The 15,675-nt window shown below is 45.0% G+C and overlaps 1 protein-coding gene across 5 annotated transcripts in view; it reads right to left on the reverse strand.

Annotated features, from left to right (window-relative positions):
- piezo1 (piezo type mechanosensitive ion channel component 1 (Er blood group)) overlaps positions 1-15,399 on the reverse strand; it is a 312,347-nt gene extending 296,948 nt beyond the window's left edge. For all 5 annotated transcript variants that reach the window (XM_063067069.1, XM_063067071.1, XM_063067068.1 and 2 more), the window contains exon 1: positions 15,002-15,399. In XM_063067069.1, coding sequence (XP_062923139.1) covers positions 15,002-15,065 — 64 coding nt within the window. In that variant the 5' untranslated portion in view covers positions 15,066-15,399. The remainder of the gene's footprint in view (positions 1-15,001) is intronic.
- Between the last annotated feature and the right edge of the window lie 276 nt (positions 15,400-15,675).

Raw genomic sequence — 15,675 nt, forward strand, 5'->3', positions numbered from 1 at the left:
AAACCATAGGTTTTATGCCAGATTTGCAGGCTCCATCTTCAAATGCCCTTTCAGTCAGAGAGTTGGAGCTATACAGCATGGAAACGATAAGAGATAGGAGCAGAATTAGGCCATCTGGCACATCGCGTCTGCTCTGCCATTTCATCGTGGGTTGAAAGAGGCCCTTCAACCCAAATTGTCCATGCTAGCCAAGGTGCCTTCCTAAGTTAGTCCCATTCACCTGCATTTGGCCCATTTCTCAATAAAACTGTCCTATTCACAAATCCGTCCAAATGTCTTTTAAGTGTTGCACAGGAAGTATAGTGAGTTAGGGAAGAGGGTGAATAGGTGACTAGCAGAACCTCAAAGGTAGTCATTTCAAGGTAGCACTACGTGCTAGTCAGGGCAGGAATAGGATGATAGTACAGATGAGTAATTAGCTGAACAATTGGTGCAGGGTCAGGGTCTCAGATTTCTGGATCACTGGGGTCTCTTCTGCGGAAGGTACGGCCTGTACAAAATGGACAGGTTACACCTCAACCCAAGGGGGATCAATATCCTTGCGGGCAGGTTTGCTCAAGCTGTTGGGGAGGGTTTAAACTAATTTGGCAGGGGGCTGGGAATTAGAGTGATAGGACCGAGCATGGGGCAGTTGATGTACAATTAGGTAGAGTGTGTAGTGAGGCTGTGAGGAAGGACAGGCAGACGATAGGGCACAATTGCTGTCAGTGGGATGAGTTAAAATGTAACAGGGAGCTAAGATCTTAAAGGGTGATGAACACAGGACTGAAGGTGTTATATTTGAATGCATGCAGTATACAGAATAAGGCAGATGATCTTGTAGCACAGTTAGAGATTGGCAGGTATGACATTGTGGGCATCACTGAGTCGTGAATACAAGAAGATCACAGATGGGAGCTTAACGTCCAAGTATCGAACGGACTGACAGGTAGGCGGAGAGAGTGGGGTGGCTCTGTTGGCTAAAAAACAAAATAAAATCCTTAAAAATAGGTAACATAGGAATGGGAGATGTAGAATCCTTGTGGGCCGAGTTAAAGAACTCCAAAAGTAAAATGACCCTGATGGGAGTTACATACAGGCTTCTGAAAAGTAGCCAGGATGTGGGATATAAATTATAATGTGAGATAGAAAAGGCATGTAAAAAGTGCAATGCTATAATAGTCATGGGGGATTTCAATTGGGAAAATCATATTGGCACTGGATTTCAAGACAGGGAATTTGTAGAATGCTTACAAGAGCAGCTTGTGAATGAGCCCCCTAGGAGAAAGGCAATTCTAGACTTGGTGTTATGTAATGAACCAGATGTGATTAGGGAGCTTAAGGTAAAGGAACCGTTAGGAGACAGTGATCATAGTATGATAGAATTCACCCTGCAGTTTGAGAGTGAGAAGATAAAGTCAGATGTATCAGTATTATAGTGGAGTAAAGGGAATTACAGGGGCATGAGAGAGTAGCAGGCCAAAGTTGATTGGAAGGAGGCGATGTCAGGGATGATGGCAGACAGCAATAGCTGGAGTTTCTGGGGACAACCTGGAAGACAAAGATTAACTGGTATTCTAAAGGGAGTATGCAGTAATCATAGTTGATAAGGGAAGTCAAAGACAGCACAAAAGCAAAAGACAGGGCATATAATATTAGTGGGAAGTTAGAGGATTGAGAAGCGGGTAAAAACCAACAGAATTCAACTAAAAAGCTATAAGGAAGGAAAACATGAAATATAAAGGTAGGCAAGCCAATAATGTGAAAGAAAATACAAAAAGATTTTTATCAGATAGATAAAGAGTAAAAGAGAGGTGATAGTGGGTATCAGACCACTGGAAAATAACGCTAGAGAAAGCAATGGGGCACAAAGAAATGGTAGACATACTAAATAAGTATTTTAAGTCAGTCTTCACTGTGAAAAACACTAGTAGTATGCCAGAAATTCGAGAATGTCAGGGCCAGAAGTGAATGAAATTGCTACTACTAGGGAGAAGGTGCTTGAGAAGCTGAAAGGTTGGAAGGTATACAAGTCACCTAAAGCAGATGGACTACATCCAGGATTCTGAAAGAGGTAGCTAAAGAGATTGTGGAGGCAGTAGTAATGGTTTTTCACTTGCTTCTGAAATGGTTCCAGAGGACTAGAAAATTGCAAACGTCACTCCACTCTTTCAGAAGGGGTGATTTCAGAAGAAAGGAAACTTTAGGCCAGTTAGCATGACATCAGTGATTGAGAAGATGTTGGAGTTGTTTGTTAAGGATGTGGTTTCAGGATACTTGGAAGCACATGATAAAATGGGCCTTAGTCAGCATGGTTTCCTTGAGGGGAAATCTTACTGGCAGTTCTGTGCAAATTCTTTGAGGAAATAACAAGCATGATAGACAAAGAAGAGTTGGTGGAGGTTGTTTACTTAGATTTTCAAAGGCCTTTGACAAGGTGCCACACTTGAGACTGCTTAAAAAAAGATAAGAGCCCATGGTATTACAGGAAAGATACTAACATGGATAGAAGTTTGGCTGACTGACAGGAGGCAAAAAGTGGGAATAAAGGGGGCTTATTCTGGTTGGCTGCCAGTGACTAGTGATGTTCCATAGGGGTCAGTATTGGTACCAATTCTTGTCACATTATATGCCAATGATTTGGATCACAAAATTAATAGTGTTGTGGCCAAGTTTGTAGGTGGAGGGGCAGGAAGTGCTGAGGAAGCAGGATGTATGCAGAAGCACTAAGACAGGTTGGGAGAATGGGTAAAGAGGTGGCAGATGGAAAACAGTGTTGGGAAGGGTTCGGCTATGCACTTGGTAGAAGGAATAAAGGTGCAGACTATTTTCTAAACAGGAAGAAAACACAAAAATCTGAGGTATAAATGGACTTGGTAGACTCTTTGCAGGATCCTCAAACAGTTAATTTGCAGGTTGAGTCAGTTACAGGGAAGACAAATGCAATGTTAGCATTCACTTTGAGAGGACTAGAATACAAAAGCAAGGATGCAATGCTGAGGCTTTATAAGACATTGGTCTGACTGCACTTGGGAGTATTGTGAGCAGTTTTGCGGCCCTTATCTAAGAAAAGATGTGCTGGCCTCCTGGAGAGGGTACAGAGGAGGTTCATGAGAACAATTCCAGGAAAGAAAGGATTAACATATGAGAGGCATTTGATGGCTCTGAGTCTGTACTCATTGGGGTTTAGAAGAATGAGAGGGATCTCATTTAAAACTATTGAATATTGAAAGGCCTAGAAAGAGTGGATGTGGAGAGGATGTTTCCTATAGTGAGTGAGTCAAGGACCAGAGGGCACAACATCAGAAGAGAAGGATGACATTTAGAAAATAAATGAGGGGGAATTTTTTTGCCAGAGGGTGGTGAATCTGTCGAATTCATTGTCATGGACGGCTGTGGAGGCCAAGTCATAGAGTACATTTAAAGCAGAGGTTGATAAGTTATTGATGTGTTATTGTCTGCATGGAAAACTTGTCTGTCAGGTCCTTCTCACTTTAAACCTACGTCCTCTAGTTCTGGACAATTCTACCCTCCGAAAAAGACTGAGTATGAGCATTCACCTCTTTGCCCCGCCCCACCCCACCCCCCATGTTTTTATGTACTCTCTAAGGTCACCCTTCAGCCAGAGAAGACAGTCCCAGCCTATCCAGTCTCTCCTTGCCTCAGGCCCTCCATGAAGGAACACTGGATGAAAAATCTGTATTAAGAGAGTATTAAAATTCCATTTTCATTTTCAACATAAAATAATTTTCAAATCTATAGTTGATGACAATTTCATTTTCTTTTGTTGATATAATTATTGTTGTCATAAGCTGTAATTTTTGCTGATGTGATAATTTCCAAACATTTTGTTGAAGAAGTATAAAGAATTTCGATTCATTTTTATATTGTATCATCCCATGCATCTGTAATAATCAAATTAATTCGCTGCTGACTAGTCACTTATAGCACGTGACCATTCAATGAGTTCAAACTCATAAACAAACATATATAATGCCCAGTTAGAATAGCTGTCACTTAAGAATTGAAAACTTCGAAAGCCTAAATGACAATGTTAAGCATGATGAGCCGGCTGCACATCTTACCCAGTGATAAAGACGGAAATAACTTCTCCAACTTGCAAGCAAGCAGAGACACACACACACACACGTATTGGAAACCCACAGAAGCCATTCGTAAATAGAAAAACCTTTGTATATATTTTATTATAGATTATTAAAAAATTACATTTAAGGTCATTTTAAAAAGAAAAAGATTTTGAAACCTATAAACTATATAGGTTTAACTTCCATTAACCTCTACAAATAGTAATGGCAATACATTTAAATGGGATTAATTGAATTGAATTGACTTTATTTCTTACATCCTTCACATACATGAGGAGTAAAAATCTTTACCTTACGTCTCCGTCGAAATGTGCAATGTGCGATCATATTAATTTATAATAATTTATATTAAATAGAACAGTCAATGTAATATAGAATACACTCAGATCAGCATGGGTTAATCAGTCTGATTGCTTGGTGGGAGAAACTACCCAGGAGCCTGTTGGTCCTGGCTTTTATGCGGCGGTACTGTTTCCTGGATGGTAGAATCTGGAACAGATTGTGGTTGGGGCGACTCGGGTCCCCAATGATCCCTCGGGCCCTTTTCTCACACCTGTCTTTGTAAATGTCCTGAATCATGGGAGGTTCACAACTACAGATGCACTGGGCTGTCTGAACCACTCTCTGCAGAGTCCTGCGATTAAGGGAGGTACAGTTCCCATACCAGGCAGTGATGCAGCCAGTCAGGATGCTCACAATTGTGCCCCTGTAGAAAGTTCTTAGGATTTGGGGGCCCATACCAAACTTCTTCAACTGTCTGAGGTGAAAGAGGCGCTGCTGTGCCTTTTCCACCACACAGCTGGTGTGTACAGACCCCGTGAGGTCCTCGGTGATGAGGATGCCGAGGAACTTAACCCCAGATCCATTGATGTCTATAGGGGTTAGCCTGTCTCCATACCTCCTGTAATCCACAACCAGCTCCTTTGTTTATAAGACATTGAGGGAGAGGTTGTTTTCTTGACACCTCTGTGTCAGAGAGATGACTTCTTCCCTGTAGACCACCTCGTTATTGTTTGAGATAAGACCAATCAATGTAGTATCATCGGCAAATTTAATTAGCAGATTAGAGCTGTAGGTGAGTATACAGGGAGTAAAGGAGGGGACTCAGTACACAGCCCTGAGGGGCTCCTGTGTTGAGAGTCAGAGGGGTGGAGGTGAGGGAGCCCACTCTTACCACCTGCCAGCGGTCCAGGATCCAGCTACACAAGCTTACACATCATTTCCACCTACTTGTTTTCTGAAGAGTATTTTCAAAATTACTGAGGGAATACCATAGTGCTAAAAATAACTGCACACAAAAGGCAACTCACTGTCGTGTTCTTCAGTCATACAACATGGAAACTGACTCCATTGCCCACTAAATCCACACCATCTATCAAGTACACATTTACATAGAATAACACAGCACAGTGCAGGTCTTTTGGCCTGCAATGTTATGCTGCCCTATATAAACCTACTCCATGTTCAATCTAACCCTTTTCTGCTATGCAGCCCATAATCCTCCATTTTCCTTACATCCACTTGCCTATTTACTAGACTCTTAAATGTCCCTATAGTATGAACTATTAACTTCACCCCTGAAAGTAAGTTCCAGGCACCTAGCACACCGTTTTAAAAAAAAATACCTCTGACATCTCTCCTAAACTTTTCTCCACTCACCTTAAACAGGTATCCTCTGGTATTGGTCACTGCCCGGGGAAAAGGTGCTGGATGTCTTTTCTATCTATGCCCCTCATAATCTTATACACCTCTATCAAGTCGCCTCTTGTCCTTCTGTGTTCCAAAGAGAAAAGCCCTAGCGTGCCCAGTTTCCTCATTAGATATGCTCTCTAATACAGTCAGCATCCTGGGAAATCTCCTCTGTACCTCTCCAAAAGTTTCCACATCCTTCCTATGGGCAACCAGAACTTAACATAATACTTCAGGTGTGGTCTAATCAGAGTTTTATAGAGCTGTAACATTACCTCACTGCTCTTGAATTCAACCCTCTCTACTTAATGAAGATTACCACACCATACGCCTTCTTAACCACCCTATAAACTTGCACAGCAACTCTGAGCAGGCTATGGACCCTTCCTCCACATTGTTAAGAATTTTGCCATTAACTTTGTCCCCTGCCTTCAATTTTGATCTTCTAAAGTGTATCATTTCACACCTTTCTGCATTGAATTCCACCTGCCCCTTCCCTGCCCAGCTCTGCATCCTGCTGTATGACAACCATCTACACTATCCACAACATCACCAACCTTTGTGTCACCTAAAAACTTTCTAACCTACCCTTACGTGTTCTCATCCGAGTCATTTATAAAAAATCACAAAGACCAGAGCTCCCAGATCCCCGTGACTTCCAAGCAGATTATGATCCACACACTTCCACCCTCTGCCTTCTGTAGGCTAGCTAGTTCTGAATCCACACAACCAAGTCTCCATGGATCCCATGCCTCACAACTTTCAGGATGAGCCAATCATGGGCAATCTAGGTCAATCCCTTACTGAAATCCACATACACCACATCCACCACTTTTCCTTCATCAAAAATCTCAATCAAGCTTGTGACACATGACCTGCCCTTCATAAAACCATGCTGATTATCCCTAATTAGACTATCCTTCTCCAACTGCTCGTAAACTTTAACCCTAAGAATCCATTGCATTAGTTCAGCATGCACTGGTCTATAATTCCTGGAATATCCCTATTACCTTTCTTGAACAAAGGAAAAAAATTTCCATCCTCTAATCGTCTGGTACTACTCCTGCAGCCGGAAGTTTGCAAAGATCGTCAACACCCCAGCAATCTCTTTCCTCACTTCTTGTAGTAACCTGGGGTACATTCCAACCAGCCCCAGAGGGCTTCTCTATCCTAACGTTTCTCAGAAGCTTCAACACATTCCCTTTCTTAACCTCAACATGCTCCAGCACATTAGCCTGTTCTATGCTGATCTCAAATTGCCTCTCCCTGGTGAACACTGAAGCAAAGTATTCATTAAGGACCTCCCTTATCTCCTTTCACCTTCAGTCACATGCTCCCCCTTATCCCTGATTGGTTCAGACCTCACTCCAGTCACTTTCCTGTTCTTCACACGTATAGAACGCCTTGGGGTTTTCCTTAATCCTATTCACCAAGGCCTTCTCAAGTTCCCTTCCAGCTCTACTACATCATAACAAAGAGGAGCAGGAGTAGGCCATCTGGCCTGTCGAGCCTGCTCCGCCATTCAATAAGATCAGGGGCCAAGGACTCATCAGGGGCTACCTACCTATCTTTTCCCCATAACCCTTAATTCTCCTATGTCAAGGGGAGTTCCCTCATAAGTTCCTTCCTCTCTGCCTTATAACTCTCAAGTGCCCTGTTGAGGAATATCCTGGAGTTATGTGAATATAGCAGATATTAACTCAAGCAGGAACCAGTCTTCAGTTTTTATTGTAAATTGCAAGCAGTAAATTGAAGTTAAAAGCACAGGCTGGCCCACACGCTAAGTGATTGCATATGCACCAGCCAAACATAAAGACAATGGGATCTAGTTAATTGCCCTGCATCAATTATGGGTTTAAAGAATTTGCATCATTGTAACATTGTGAACATTGTGCAAATTCAGGGAAGTTTGCAATTAGTTTGTCTCAGCAAAGGTATTTGAACATTCAGGTATCTCCCATCGTAGACATGCAATTCAGAGGGAGTATTATCAACCCAAAGATTTAAAGTAAATGATGTCATTGTAACTACTGAACCTGTATTGAATCATCTACTGTTACCATTAATCTTAAGGGTATAAAATATGATGTACTTCTGAATTGGAGAGACTGTACCATGACCATCTCTTGGAGAATGAATAAAAACTTCTATATCACCAGTGTAAGGGGTTTCTTCTTTCATGTTATTTGTTAAGACTAATAAAATGGCTTCTCTGTAGTGTTACAATAAAATGGCTTCACTGTAATGTTAACTGATGAGGTAATGTTCTCTGTAGCAACATGTTTGAGTTATGATTAGTAACAATGGGACTTGTATTCATTTGTTAACCAATTGGGATAGACGTTATTCTTTCTTGTGTATCTGAAAGCTGTTGTTTGCATGGGATTTGAGGGAGAAGGCATGAGGAGGATGAAGAGAGAAGACGTGGCTTGAGGAGACTGTTGTTGGACCCGCTGGGCCTGGGCTCGAGGTGGGACCCCAGGGGTTGACGACGAGTGAAGGAGGATCAGCAAAAGGGAATCCGTGAGCTCCAACATCTGTGCACTGGACATGTTGATGAGATTATTGGTGCCTTTTATTTGTTTTCCTTTTCTTTTGATTCTCTACTGACCCCACACTTAAATACAAAATCTTAATCGTTTAACCACACATTGTGGACTGAATGTTATTTCGGGGTACTGATGTTACACAGGGGATACAACACGCAGCATCCACTCAAATAAGAGTGCTAAAGTTTGGCCGGGTAGTGGGCACACCCCTGAGATCATGCCACTAGATGCAACGAGTCTTACAATGTGGGGGCTCGTCCGGGATATGGATTTTTGTAGGGTGCTGTATGTTTGCCCTGTTTAAATCAGCGCTGGTGTGTCTCTGTGGGATTGCAGTTAGACAGGTGTGCCTCTGTGGAATTGGGGTTGGAAACGGGCTGAGTGGGGTGGATATTTGTACCTTGGATGAATTGTTAATTCGATTTTTGAGTATGGTTAAAACTGATGGCGTTTGAAATTGTAGAGCAAAAAGTTGATAAAATGGTGAGCTCAGACCTTGCTTTAGCATGGGCTAGCACTGACGTCAGGGAGGTGGGATTGACAGTGTCTATTGGTGCTTTGGGTGAGGCTTGAGGGAGGTGGGGCCAGGGGCTGTCCCTACTGTCAGGAGGGAGGGGCGGAGGCGTACGAGACGTGGGCGGAACGGATCTCTCAGTTGTTAGATGAGTGGCAGTGCTCGGTTGAGGGAGAGCAGCAGGGATTGGTTGAAAGTTTGAGTAGGCAGGCTGGTGACAGTGTTAGAACTGTCAGGGCCAATTACCCCGCAGTGACAGCTGCCAGTTATCTGAAAGCAGGGGAAAATGCACTTGGTTCGACTGGAAGTAAAGTGCAGCACCTGGGGGGCTTTCCATACCTGCATCGGGAGATTGGGGGGGAAGTTTTCAGGATATCCTCTCTGGCTAGGGGGGGCAGATAAATTGTTTGCAGTGCCAGGGGGATCAGTTAAGGGGATCAGCCCCTCCCTCAGTTGTTCAGCTGATCAGAGAGGTGTCGGGAAACTTAATGGGTGCCCAGTGGGGGAACGGCTTGGGGCCTCTGGGGGAACACGTTCCCAGCAATGTACCAAGGAACTCCAGGAAGAAAAAAGACCCTATTTTTGAGGGCTTAGTGGGACCACGCTTCAGTGTGTCGTTACTGATGGAGGGAAGCTATACTAAGGCCATTCTCGACTCTGGGGCGTAGGTCAAGTTGTTGTACAGTTCATTTTACAACTGGTATTTGAAGCATTTACCCTTGACACCATTCCAGGCACTGTAAATTCGGAATATCAGTGCTGGGGATTATCCAGAAGATGATTATTGGTCAGTGAAACTGGAGTTCTCGGATGCCAAGGTGGGGGTGTCTGAGGTTCGTAAATCGTTAGTGCTGATGTGTCCGGACACTGTTGAGACGGGCAGCGTTTCGATTCTGGAGGGGTCCAACACCCAGCTGGTGAGGAGGCGCATGGGGGCCTGCCAGGAGGAGGCGGGTGACAGCTGTTTGGGGGCATTGTCTGTGCACCCAGTGTTTCGAGCTGCTTGTGAGAACGTGCGTAGCAGCACTGGGCCGGTACCGAATTTAAACGAGAGCCAACGAATTTAAACGAGAGCCAATGGTGGTACGGCCCAGGGGAAGTATCTGAGGGTGAGACTCTCTTAGTGGACGCTCCGATGTACCACGGGGGGGGGGGGGGTGGAGTTGACCGGTGAGAGAGAGGTTGCAGCAACTGGCCCCTGTAGACGTGGAGGACGCAGGCAGCGTGTGGGTGGGTTATAGGACCCTGAACAGGTGCACTGTACCTGACCAGTATGCGGTCCCAAGCGTCGAAGACGCCATGGTCTGTCTGAGTGGTGCAAAGTGGTTTAATGTGCTGGATCTGAGGAGTGGATGTTGCCAGATCCCGATGAGTGAGGCCAACAAGGAGAAGACGGCTGTTATAAGTCCCCTGGGATTCTTCCTGCATGAAAAGATGCCCCAGGGCATATCCGGAGCCCTTGCAACTTTCCAGCAGGGCATGTGGAAGACGGTGGGGATGTGGAGTTTGGAGTTTTGGTGTATTTGGATGATCTCCTAGTATTTGGATCTGCCTCGGAAGAATATGAAGCAAGGCTGTTGCAGGGGCGGCTGAGAACTAAAGAGTTAAAGCTTTCTCTGGACACGTGCCAGGTCTGGCAAAGGTCGCAGCTCATGAGTGACTGTCTCTACCGGATCAAGTTTGAAGTGAAGACAGAGAGACAGAATTCCCAGCAGAGACTGGAGAAAGTGATCCAGAACAGATTGGAAGACTTGCAAGTTGGGGAAGACAAAAAAAGCTGTCTGACTAAGGCCAGCAGAAAACTGAGAGCCCAGAGAGGGGAGTTTGACTACACTTCTGAGGAGGTGAAGCAATGGCGGACAGATCTCGGAAAAGGGAAGCGGACGCTTGAAGGGAACCTGAAGATGACCATCGACAGTTTAAATGAAGTGGAAAAACTGAAAGTTGACCTGGAAGAAGTCATTAGGAAGAAAAAGCTGGAGATAAGTTTGGTGAACACTAAACTGGAGGCTGAACACTCTTTAACTGCTGCTTTTCAGGTCGGGGTGGAAGAAGCTGGTGGAGTAACTGCGTCCTAGATCGAGCTGGCCAAGAAGCGGGAGTCAGAACTGCTGAGACTCTGGCGAGAGTTGGTGGAGTCCAAGAAGAAGCTGTCGTCTCGATTACAGGAGGCTGAAGAGGCTGCAGAAGCAGACCAAGCCAAGTGCTCCAGCGTGGAGAGAATCAACCAGCAGCTACAAATCAAGGAAAGGGGCAAGAATATGGATTCGATGGATGATGAGATGGAGGTGTAGTACATGCTGTCTTTCACTAACTTCCCCTTGTTGAATGAAGAGACTCCTGGCCCTTCTCCCACTGAGTTAGGTGGGGTGGGGGACGGCTGGCTCTGGGCAGTCTGGGTTACTGCAGGACCCTGAAGGAGAGACAGGGGTGCCTGGACACAGGACAGGAGGCTCCGAGTTGCAGTGGGGGCATGAGTGAGACATTGAGAGAGGAATTGGCAAGCAGGCCCGAGGTATCCCCAGTAGTATCCGAGCCTGAAGGGTTTAGGTGAGGGGGTACGGAGGTCTTGGAGGATTAGAAAACTCCCAGATAGGTTGGCATATGTAGCGCCTGGGGAACGGGGCGCAAGGTCTACTGTTTGGGGAGCAATGTCACTGTTTGTATCTGGATTGGGTTTTTGTGTCCACAGGAAGGGTTGGCAAGTTATTTAAAAGTCATGAGGACTTGACTAAATTTTGTGGGGGGAGAATGTAAGGGGTTTCTTCTTTCATGTTACTTGCTAAGGCTAATAAAATGGTTTCTCTGTAGTGTTAGAATAAAATGGCTTCTCTGTAATGTTAACTGATGAGGTAATGTTCTCTGTAGCAACATGTTTGAGTTATAATTAGTGATAACGGGACTTCTATTCATTTGCTAACCAATTGGGATAGACGTTATTCTTTCTTGTGTATCTGAAAGCTGTTGTTTGCGCGGGATTTGAGGGAGAAGGTGCAAGGAGGATGAAGAGAGAAGACATGGCTTGAGGAGATGATCGCTGGACCCGCTGGGCCTGGGCTCGGGGCGGGAGCCCAGGGGTCGATGACGAGCGAAGGAGGATCAGCAAAAGGGAATCCGTGAGCTCCAACATTTGTGCACTGGACATGTTGATGAGATTATTGGTGCCTTTTATTTGTTTTCCTTCTCTTTTGTTTCTCTACTAACTCCACACTTGAATATAAAATCTCCATCGTTTAACCGCACATTGTGGACTGAATGTTATTTTGGGGTACTGATGTTACACAGGGGACACAACACACAGCATCCACCCAAACAAGAGAGCTAAAGTTTGGCTGGATAGTGGGCACCACCCCCGGGATCATGCCACTAGATGCAATGAGTCTTACACCAGCTTTAGTGATGTCCATCACAGTCACAACAAGCTCTCTCTGATTTTTGCTTTCTAAATCTTAAGTATGCTTCCTTTTCCCTCTTGAATAAATGTTCCACCTCATTTGTCAACTATGATTCCTTAACCCTAGCATCCTTTCTAGAACTCCACGTAAATGCTCCCTAAACAATCTCCATATTTCTGTTGTACATTCCCCTGTAAACATCATTCCCAATTTATGCTCCCAAGTTCTTGCCTAATACTGTTGTCATTAGTCTTCCCCCGATTTAATACTTTCCCATACTATCTGCTCCTATCCTCGTTTGTGGTCAGGGAGTTGTGGTCACAATCTCTCAAATGCTCACCGACCAAGAGGTCTGGAATCTGACGAGATTCATTGCCTAATACTATCTCTAGTATGGCCTCTCCTCTCATCGGCCTGTCCACATATTGGGCAGGATTCCTCGCTGGACACAGCCAACAAATTCTGCCTCATCTAACTCTTTTGCACGAAGAAGGTACCAATCAATATCTAGGAAGCTGAAGCTAACCTTGACAACCATCCTATTATTTTGCACATTTCCAAAATCTGCATCCCAATTTGCTCCTCAAATTCACTGTTGCTTTTGGAGGACCTACAGAACATTCCCAATAGAGTCGTTTCTCTCTTCCTGTTTCTGACATCAGCTGACACTGACTCAGCGGGTAATCCCTCCATAACATCCTCCCTTTCTGCAGTTGTGACACTTTCCCTGATCAGCAATGCCACTCCCCCAGCTCTTTTAAGAGGAGGATGAGAGGTGACTTGCTAGAGGTCTACAAGAATGGACAGCCAGAGACACTTTCCCAGGGCAGAAATGGCAAATACAAGACCCTAACTTTAAGGTGTCGGGAGGAAAATACAGGGGAAATGTCAGAGGTAGTTTTTTTTTTATACTGTATGTGAATAGTGGTATGTGTGTGGAATACTCAACCAAGGGTGGCGGTAGAGGCAGATACACTAGTGACGTTTAAAAGACTTTTGAAGAGGCACATGGATGAAAGAAAATTGGAGGGCTATGTGGGAGGGAAGGGTTAGTTTGATCTTGGACTTGGTTAAAGGGTCAACACAGCATAAGACCTTAAGTCACAGGAGCAGAATTAGGCCATTCAGCCCATTGATTCTGCTCTGCCATTCCATCATGGCTGATCTCAGATCCCACTCAACGCCATTCACCTGCCTTCTCACCATATCCATTGATGCCCTGACCGATCAGGAAACTATCAACTTCTGCCTTAAGTATACCCATGCACTTGGCCTTCACTGCTGTCTGTGGCAGAGCATTCCACAGATTCACTATCTTCTGGCTAAAAAAAGTCCTACTTACCTCTGTTCTAAAAGGTCGCTCCTTTGTTTTGAGGCTGTGCCCTCTAGTTCTGAATACCACCGCCATAGAAAATCATCCTCTCCACATCCTCCCCGTCCAGTCCTTTCAACATCACAGGCTTGTACTATCCCGTACTGTTCGGTGTTGTTTGTAATTAGCAAAATGGTCTGATAAGTGTGCTCACATAGTACTCAGAGAAACTAGATTCATCTCAACTGGATTAATTTCCTTGAATTTGCGCTGCCAGGCAAAACCTCTTCCCAGCACCCTGTATTTCTCATAAACTGCACTCAATTCATATCCTGATTCCCATTTACGCAGATCTTATCTCTACAGTTATACTTTATTAGAGCACTCACCATAGCTACCAATGTAACACAGACAAAATCCACATCAAGAATCTGCAATATTTATTGTTCTTTCTAACAAAAAGTTAGTTTGATGAAGTTTTTTGAAGCAATGGCTCCATAAGCCCAACATGATGGCAGGACTGTCTCAAACTCCTGGACCATTCAGCAACAAATTGACCTGTTCATTCAACTTCTTCGCCCAGACATCAAGTTCAGTAATCTTTTCCACCCAGCAAACAGCCATGATCATGTGGGATAAAAGTCGGAAATGCATCTTTTTTTTAAAAAAAAGGATGTTAGCTCCTATTTCTTGTGCATTGGTCACATCAACTGCAGCAAGTCCGCGATGGCAGATTAACATAAAACAGGAACTCTGAAGTTATTATGTCAGAGCAGAATCAAAAATGGGTTCCACATCAGCCTAACCAGTCCTGCCGAAAGGTCTCGGCCCGAAACGTCGACTGTACTCTTTTCTGCCTGGCCTGCTGAGTTCCTCCAGCATTTTCTGTGTGTTGCTGGAATTTCCAACATCTGCAGATTTTCTCCTGTTTCCCATTACTACCTTCCTGGTAGATCTGCATGACCTTAGTGAAATATCCCAAATGCCAACTGAAAATGTTTGCATCCTCATATACGGGTACATTAACGTTATAAAATGATATTCTGGACTTTTGTGAAACACATTGAGAAAAGTGTCGATTCAAACCAAACACACTGCGTGGTAGAATTTGAGAATGGAAGGGTATTTGTGGAACCATATCATGTTAACTTTAATTTCAGAGATCACGGAATAAACTACTTCCATCCGTTAGTCGCAACAAACTACCGTAAACTTTCATCACACACGTGTTTCGAGAGCATTTTCAAAGTGAGTTGAGAAGAAGGGCTCGCTGCTTTCACGGCAGGGGTGGGGTTAAGAGCAGGGAAGACTGAATTGTGCGATTTTAAAAGAAACGATTCTCGCATTCCCGAGAGGGGGCACACGGTTACATCAGTGGAAAAAGTTACCACAGCCACAACTTTCCCAGATGAACGAATGCCCAGCACAAATCACCACACGCCACTGACAACACTCACCAGCCAAGAGGGAGAGCGGCAAGAGCAACCAGTAGAGGAAGCCACTCAGCACCTGCAGCTCCATCCTCTCGACGCCGGCCTCTCGCTGCCGAATTACTCCACACTGCGCTCAAGTCAGGAAACCATCACCGGCCGGGGGCAACCTCCTGCACTGTACTGTCATGCCCCGGGGCTCAGGGCAGCACAAACGCGTGTGGCTGAGGTCCTCGCCGACTCCTGGCAATGCTCACATCCCACCAATAAGTCCCTTCATCTGGAGCGAATGAACGCACGCCCTTGCTTCATCCCACCTCCCAACGCGGGCGAAGAACTGAAGTGTATCTGACAAACTTCGCTCACTCAGTAGTGTCAGCCGGGCCCCTCCCGCCTCGGCGCGTCTCAGCGCCACAGTGGGCGGATCGGTGGCGCTGCCCCGCTCACACTTGGCGCATCAAACTCCTCCCTCCTCCGTGATTTCCCCTCCCGGCTATCGCCAGTAAACTCCGAGACACCAGCCAGGGCCAATAACTTTCCTGGCTGCAGCCAGCGGGAACTGGTGCCGCTAAAATAAAAGTGCAGCCTTTCTGGAGCGGGGTAACGTCACTAACGTCAAACTCCAGCTACCGCCTCGTTAATAACCCCCCGACGGGAAAACCTGACAGATGTTAATCAGGTTTCCACCTTGAAATGATATC

Source organism: Mobula hypostoma, chromosome 14 (assembly GCF_963921235.1).
Source record: "Mobula hypostoma chromosome 14, sMobHyp1.1, whole genome shotgun sequence".
NCBI classification, from domain to species: domain Eukaryota; kingdom Metazoa; phylum Chordata; class Chondrichthyes; order Myliobatiformes; family Myliobatidae; genus Mobula; species Mobula hypostoma.